At 31.8% G+C, this 8,030-nt stretch overlaps 1 protein-coding gene across 2 annotated transcripts; it reads right to left on the reverse strand.

Moving 5' to 3' along the window:
- Window positions 1–5,431, reverse strand: LOC105331877 (uncharacterized). Of its 2 annotated transcripts, none has more exons than XM_034446928.2 (5): window positions 5,326–5,431; window positions 4,687–4,826; window positions 3,693–3,740; window positions 2,824–3,060; window positions 1–2,121 (listed from the first exon to the last, which is right to left on the reverse strand). In XM_034446928.2, exons 2-5 carry the CDS (start codon window positions 4,817–4,819, stop codon window positions 1,928–1,930), a joined length of 612 nt encoding a protein of 203 aa, XP_034302819.2. In that variant the 5' UTR covers window positions 4,820–4,826; window positions 5,326–5,431; the 3' UTR covers window positions 1–1,927. The 2 variants fall into 2 exon arrangements, with proteins under 2 accessions (XP_034302819.2, XP_011432550.3); XM_011434248.4 differs by having other exon boundaries at window positions 5,253–5,407.
- Between the last annotated feature and the right edge of the window lie 2,599 nt (window positions 5,432–8,030).

Here is an 8,030-nt window from a genome sequence, read left to right on the forward strand (position 1 = left end):
TGGGTGTGAAACGTCGAAATTTATAATTTTAATGAAGCGTCTGACTATGAAGCTTAGTATCGAATTTGTTATGAAAGAAAAGTCCATGTTATGTGAGAATAAAAATCTTTGTTTTAGGAATCTAACAACAAATAAAGAACTACAATGCTACAGTAAAGGAATAAAGAATCATTCTTTGACTTGTATAGGGTGATCATTACATTACAGTAGGGCACGTGATCAAATTTAATAAAGCCCGAAAATGAAAAAAAAAAAAAGACCCGAGTGATGCTGTTGAACATTACCAATTTAAGGCATTGTTCAAATGAATTTATTGAAACATAAAAACAAAATTTGACATGTAGTTTTATCAGTGGCAGAAACACTTGAAAATGTTAATATTTTGCGATAATACATGTAATATGCAAGCATCTGGATATTGTGTAGCTATACATTCTATTAAGCCTATAACACTCTGCCGAATAATTATGCCAGTGCCAATGTGGCATTTTGGCACCCGCTTAAGATGCACATTCGTAAAATTCCATAAATACCATATGATAAACCATTGTCTAAAAAGTATATAAGCACTTTTATTGTCAGATGAGATATTTACCTTTGTAAATTAAAATCCCAGAAGAAAATGATAAACCCTATAAGAGAAATCATTTTCGTACAGGAAATATTGAAAATGCCACAGGATTTTCAAAATAATCCTACAGGAATTATTATTCCTATAGGAGAAAAGTATTTCCTGCATGAATTTTTTCAGACATTATACAGTAATTTTCCAATAGAAAATCAGAATTTCCTATCGGATTTTAAAGTCTTATGGGAGTTTTGTTCAAATGCTATCGGAATTTAATTTCCTATAGGAACTCTTTTTTCCGCTAGGAAATGCCAAATATCCTCTAGGAAAATTGTTTTTCCAAAGGGTTTTAAACTCCTTAGGCAATGGTAAACCATACGACATATTTGATTTTTTTTATACATGCAGCTTAAGCGGCGGCAAAAATGCATAGGCACGTCTGGCATAATTATCCGGCACAGTGTTCTATAAGAAAATTTTCTATTATAATTTATTTTACTCTAGATTAAAGCAAACAATACACCAGTGATTATCAAAAGCAAAATAAATACTATTATTTTTTTTTAAGTGGATCACAGTCATTTGAGTTTCATTGTCATTTGATTTGATATAAGGAATAAGGAATCATTCTTTGAGTATTATGAGGTGATAATTTTGGTCGGGGCGTGATAAATCCAATAAATTCCGAAGGGCTTTATGATAGATTTGATCACGCCCGACCTAAATTATCACCTCATAATATTCAAAGAATAATTCCTTATTACTTATATTTATATAATTTTAAACCATCGTACGATTAGATATTTAAATATATATAAGCAAACCCCGCTGGCGCCTCAATTTGGCTTTATGTATATAGTACAAAATCGATACATAGTGTTATCACAGGCAAAGACACTGGAAAATGTAAATATATGATAACTTTTTCCCATTAACAACTATCACAGTTTGTAAAATCTTTTTTAAAAAGGTTTTTAAATGTATCTGTACTGGTAAAATTCCAACAACAAATATTAAATCACATTTGCACATTTTTTTGTAATTGCATTTGTCTTCAATAAGTACTCGAGGTTTTGGTAGCAAAATATAATTTCAATATACACGACAAACCAGAAGGATAACAACTATAATAATTATTGTTAGGTTTTATAACAAAAGTGTTATAATTGACTTGTTGTTCTTGGTGTAGAACGCCTGATTTTAATCTTTATCATATAACTTTGCCTCTTTTTTTTTTTGGTAACAGCACACCTTACTCTACAAATTACATGTAAAAGACACAAATTATGTGCGACAACGCATAAACCTTGTTTGGTATACATGTATTGATAAAAAAAATCAGTCTTCCACTTTGTTGCATTAATTATTTCTATTTTCTGATCTCTCTGCACCACTAAGACAGGCAAGTAGAATAGTGCACGCAATACCAATAGCCACGATGGATAACACCAGTGCTATAGGGGACACAGGGACCAGGATGTTGAAGACAAACCTCCAGACAATGTAGCCGTGGTAATCGGAACAGTTGGTTTTTGCCATCCCTCCTCCGGTTGCTAAAAACATTCCCCAGATTATTCATCATTATTAATGAATACGCAAATTTATAAACATTATACAACATCCCAGAGCCTAAAAACCCCTATACAGTACCGATCAGACCCAACCTAACAGAAAGTAAACCCCAACTTAACCCTGGTTTTACTTTCTGGGTTAACTTCGGGTTTACTAGAGTGGACCTTGAGTAAACCCAGAGTAAACCCAAAGTAAACCCAGAGTGGACACAGAGAGTAAACACAGTCAGAAGTATACCCCTGAAAGCAGACGCTAACTGTGTATTCGGAATAAATGAAGGGTAGGAATTACAGGCAGTAGGATGGTAAGATAAAATACTAGTCTGCTTCACACTTCAGTGCATACAATTGACCTCAAAAGCAATTTCAAATTAAACCTGAAGTAAACCCCGAGTAAACCCAAAGTAAACCCCGAGTGGACCCAAATTTTCAAAAGTAAACCCAGAGTAAACCCCCAGTAAACCCAAAAAGTAAACCCGGGGTTGAGTCGGGGTTTACTCTGATGTTAGGTTGGGTCTGATCGGTACTGTATATAACCAGCAACATTTATTTGCTCAGTCACTTTTCATATTTATTGAAAGATATGTTGTTTTTCGTAATCAACATCATAACTTATATTTGGGTTTCTGTTTTTATTTTACAAGTGTATTGCAGTATGCCTATTCTTCTTTAGCTTGTTCTCACCTGCGACTTGCACGCCACTGAGTGTCAGGGAAGTGATGTAGAAAAATGATGTCAGAGCATACGTCACAAAAGCATATTGGAATGTCGGAAGTCCGGACCGGAAGAGACTGTAATCGTGCGCACGCCCAATGCTGTAGAAGATCATGACGCCTTCAATCATTGAGATGACACCCTGGGCCAACATTAGAGAAGAGTAGAGAGCATCGTTCTCTGGACATACAATAGCCAGCTTTCCTCCTGAAAGCGTAATGACCATGCAGAATTTGGTAGCATTTTGTAGGAAACAATATTCAGTATATTTAAAACCTGCCTGACCTTAGCATGAACATATATGAGAATAATTCGCAATTGGTGTTCTTTAGCAAGATTGTGAAATGTTTAAAACATTAAATGTAACTAAATCAGTGTTGCATTAAACGGGCATGGTCCCGGTTTTGGTCAAATTTTAATTTTTCTTTTTTGTTGTTTATAATGCTTTAGAAATACATTTCTAATGATCAACTAAAATTTGAGTGTCAGTCATAGAGTTATAAACAAGATACAAAGCTAACAATTCTTTGTCATGTATACAAGGCTCGTGCCCTGTTTTTGTTTACATTGGTTCAGTATACCGGTAACAGTTCTTTTTCAAGCTGATTTCTCTCTGTTAAATCGTTTTAAGCATACATGTATATGAATAGTTTCTAGCATTTATCACATTCATTTTGGGTCTTAAACTGGAATTTTCACTTCAACATGCGAAATGTAAACAAAAAATGACGTACGGTTTGTTAACTACTCTACAAGAAACGTTACAATGATCTAACAAGTCATTAATATGGAAAAATAAATCATTTTTACTTTATTTTGCAATTAAGGTACAATCTTACCTAAAATGAGGTCAACAATGCCAAAAATTGACATCGCGATGGCAAAGACTGCAATGAAAAATGTAAGAATTTTATTTTAAACTTAAAAGGGTTAATAGCCCAAAATGTTTATGATTAGAGAGGACAATTGCTGGCAAATGATGTAAATAAAATCCCCCTCATAATACATTCCTCGCTACAAAACCACTGCAATCCTAACCCCTTACCCCGCCTTTTTCACACACATACATAAGCTCGGAAAATTAAATAGCGAAATTTAACAGCTACTGTTATTTTTTTTCATCTATACCCTTAGAAAATGGACGTCAGACAACAATTGGCTATATATATAAATTATATAGAATGGCAGATGAAGTAGAAGGGCTAGGGGCAGGGGTTGATATTTATCTACAACGCTTTCAAAGCTCATTTGAGAACCATTTTAACAAGGCCTTGGACTTTCAGTAAGTTGTTACACTATCTATTTATTGCGTCAAAACAATTTTAAAATGACGCTGGTACACCGATTGCGTAGTCTTAACTCAAAAAAGCCAGATAAATCTTGTTGATTTTAAAGAGCCATGGCTGAATGGCCAGCAATGAAATACACATGCCTACGTCACAATGCTGTTTGACACAAACCCGAAGTTCAAGCTCTTGTAAAAATGGTTCAATTTTTATTTTATTTAAGATAATTGTACCTGTGTATTATTGTAAATATTCATGGCTAACTTATTACAGCTCTCGATTTCTAAATTTAAAAATCTGATTCAAAAGGCGTTCATATCCTTCCTTATGTTTGGTTTCTTTAATTAATTAACTTGATTTTTTTTAATCTTTCAAATATTTGACTACTTGTGTCGAATTTCCATTTGAAGTAATTGCTTTTCAATGTATGCGTTGAATCGTAACTTTCCCTCTTTGTCTGGCGTCAAATAAATGAAAATCAATTCCAAAAGCTGCATGGATAATTTCGAATCTTGCCGGGGTTCTTTTTCATGGACCGTAGTCTTACCCATAACAATATGGGAGTAGTACTTTCGGCAGCAACTGTAACAGGTGTCCGGACAACATTTTATACACGTGTCCTTGCAAGTGTATTCGGTGTAATAAGGGTCACAGCAGGCTAAACTCGACATAGTTATCATATAAAATCTGAAGAAAAAAAGAACAATTTTATTGAAAATGTGGGTTTTTTATGCGAAGTAAATTAACTTAGTTATCATGCATTATCATCATTTAGAAATATAGATTTAGTGATTCAACAGTAAACAACCGAAAGGAAAACAAATAAATAAAAACATAAGGAAACTAAAAAGGAGATATCAACAACATCAATGCAACAAATAAATAAATGAATAAATAAATGAATGATTGAATAAAAAATGAATAAATAAAATAATGAATAAATAAATAATTCCCCCTTCCAACAACTAACAAAAAAGTTGAAATAAAAGACGATATTGTTTTAACTATATAAAAAGGCAACAATAGAAAAGTTTAAATAAAAAACGATCTTGTTTTATTTATGCTTTACGAGTCAAGTACCTCAGTATATATGAATATAATAATTATCCTTACCTGCAAAAATTTTATAACTTGTAAATATTAAAATAATCTAATAAAAAAAAATCAGTAATTTGTGTTTAATAACCCGTTTGAAGATTTCCTGTCTGTTCGTACTCTTCCTTAATCTTTGTTCATTTTTCTTAGTGATTTGCACGGTTCAGTGATTATACACTTCCGTTCGTGGAACTATAGCTTGATTTCCGCGAACAGGTTGTTTAACTTCCTTGTGGTTCTGTATTAAGGAATTTTATTATACTGCTGTGTTGAATAAAATTCATCTGACTTGTATTAATCAATAAATAATAAATGACTATTAAAGTTGGCTGTATGCAAGAATGCTAGCTTTTATTTATGATGTTTTTCTTTAAATTAAAACAATATATATATATATATATATATATATATATATATATATATATATATATATATATATATATATATATATATATATATATATATATATATATATATATATATATCGATAGTACTGATGATGTTTGATGATTCCACAACTAAGTCGGCGATGTAAGCGACATCTTTTTAACTGATTATTTTTAAAAGTCATGCAGATAAAATACGCACACGTAAATTGCGTAAACAAAGCAAACTAAGATTGTTAATATTAGTACATGTACATCACGAACATCAAATGAGATACGAAAGACAACTCAAGCCAAAACTGCTTTGCATCGCTTTTAATAAATTTAAAATGGTTTTTTTTTTACGTTTTAATGTGGATTTATTGAAATTGAAGATGTTATTTTTGTAATAATTTTGAGTTATATTGAAAGTACACGTACATCAAATTTCTCAAAAGCTCTCTGGTTCGATCATTGCAAAAAAAATTAACGTAACCCGCTAACGCGGGTTATGTATTTTTTCCGCAATGTCGCCACTTTTATATCTCGTATGAATCAACAAATTAAGAATTAAAGGATTTTATTGATTAAATAATTAACTAATGTATACGATCAGGATATCGTTTCATATGATTATGGATTATGGAATTGAAACTCTATATGTTGGCGTAGTAAAGGAATGATTGAGTCGCAATAGGAATAATTACAAAGTTATACAACTTCAAAATATTTATAAGGGGCTAAATTATAAGCATTGTCGTGTCTTGTTTAATGAGTTACTAAATACTGAATGCTATAGAAGCAACCGGCTGTAATATTGTAAAGCAAGAGCATATGATAAAACTATTCAGTGTCAGTCGTCGAGTTATAAGTAAGATACAGAGCTCGTTATGTATGTTAACAAAGCATATGTCATGTTTTTCTTATAACTTTACGACGGACAATCAAATTTTGTTTGATCATTACTAAACCATTGTAAACAATAACAACAGAAAAATAAGGTTTGACCAAAATCGTGGCCATGTCCCTTAATGATTCACTGTGCTGTTCTGTATAACTTATCAAATATTGCGTATATCCTTTTGACAAATGTAATATATTACATAAATATGGCCACACTACACATTCTAAAAGCGTGTCAATTTATCCCCCTCCCCCATATATTTCATTGAAAACAGCGGAATTTTTTTTTCAATTAAGTTTTCTGGTGTCTTTTTTTTTTGGGGGGGGGGGGTAAGGTTTTTATAAATTTATATTGATTCATCTTGTCAAATTATTTGTAAATTTGGTATTTCTAATATATAGTATGTGTATTTTTAGAGCTCTAATATATGATAGTATTTTTTTTTTCAATATTCAAGCAAAAAATATTACTCTGTTTTGTCAATATCAAACATCAGGACAAGAAGGTTGAATTGAAAAATTACTTTTATATCACTAAAAAAAAAGTTAAAAAAAAAAAAGTAAGAAATTCTGAGTTTATGAATCTGGATCTTTTCAAAATCAATCAACGGAATAGTTTTCAACAATTCTCTGAAAAGTGTTGGTTTTCATTAAAATATGTAATCAGAGAAAAAACTGACACCTGTGAGTGAAGGTGCAGGTATAAAATATCTAAATGTTGTCTGAAAACTCAAATTGTTTCCAAAAAGTTCAGACCTAGGTAGAATAAATTTTATCTTAAGTATAATTATGATGAAACCATTTAGACTCCCTTTCTTTTCATTGCAGATTGATGTAAGCAGCTAAATATCTTTAAATTATCATATGAAGGAAGAAGAAATTTAAAATGCGTCATCGATCGTTCTATACATGTATATATCGGGCTTGGGCCGATACCAACCGCTCGGGCTGATACCAGGGCCGAGATCAAAACAACAGTGTGATATTCTATGTGTATCGCCTCTTAACGTTCATCGTATAAATGAAAATATGAGTTGCTTTCTACATAAAACTCTAGTGAATTTGTATAAAGATATTGCAGATTAAGCAAGTCATTAATTAAAATTGCATACCGTGAACATAAAAAAATATATGAGATACGAAAGACAACTCAAGCCAAAACTGCTACGAATCGCTAAAATTTAAGGTGTTTTCTTTTAACTAGGTATATAAGTGCGGATTTGTTGAAATGAAGATGTTATTTATATAATAGATTTGAGAAAAAAAACCCATCCATTTTCTCGAAAGCTTTCTGGTTTGACATGCTTTATTTCGGTTTGGACGGTGCATGACCTCTCTCTCTCTCTCTCTCTCTCTCTCTCTCTCTCTCTCTCTCTCTCTCTCTCTCTCTCTCTCTCTCTCAAAACCTTTTATTTTGTTATCCACTGCATCATGTATAATTATCCAATGAACCATTAAAACTAAATATTTATACTTCAATTTGTATTTACCCGTTACACTTCTTCTGAGAAGAATCCTTGATCCGCCT

The sequence above is a fragment of the Magallana gigas genome, chromosome 2 (genome assembly GCF_963853765.1).
Source record: "Magallana gigas chromosome 2, xbMagGiga1.1, whole genome shotgun sequence".
NCBI lineage: Eukaryota > Metazoa > Mollusca > Bivalvia > Ostreida > Ostreidae > Magallana > Magallana gigas.

Excerpts from the sequence above, each read along its gene's own strand:
- LOC105331877 (XM_034446928.2), bottom strand. The coding sequence starts at position 4,819 with ATGATAACTATGTCGAGTTTAGCCTGCTGTGACCCTTATTACACCGAA. Across the intron at positions 3,741-4,686 it reads CTACTCCCATATTGTTATGG|TCTTTGCCATCGCGATGTCA; the intron begins GTAAGACTACGG and ends TTTTCATTGCAG. Across the intron at positions 2,122-2,823 it reads CAGTGGCGTGCAAGTCGCAG|CAACCGGAGGAGGGATGGCA; the intron begins GTGAGAACAAGC and ends GAATGTTTTTAG.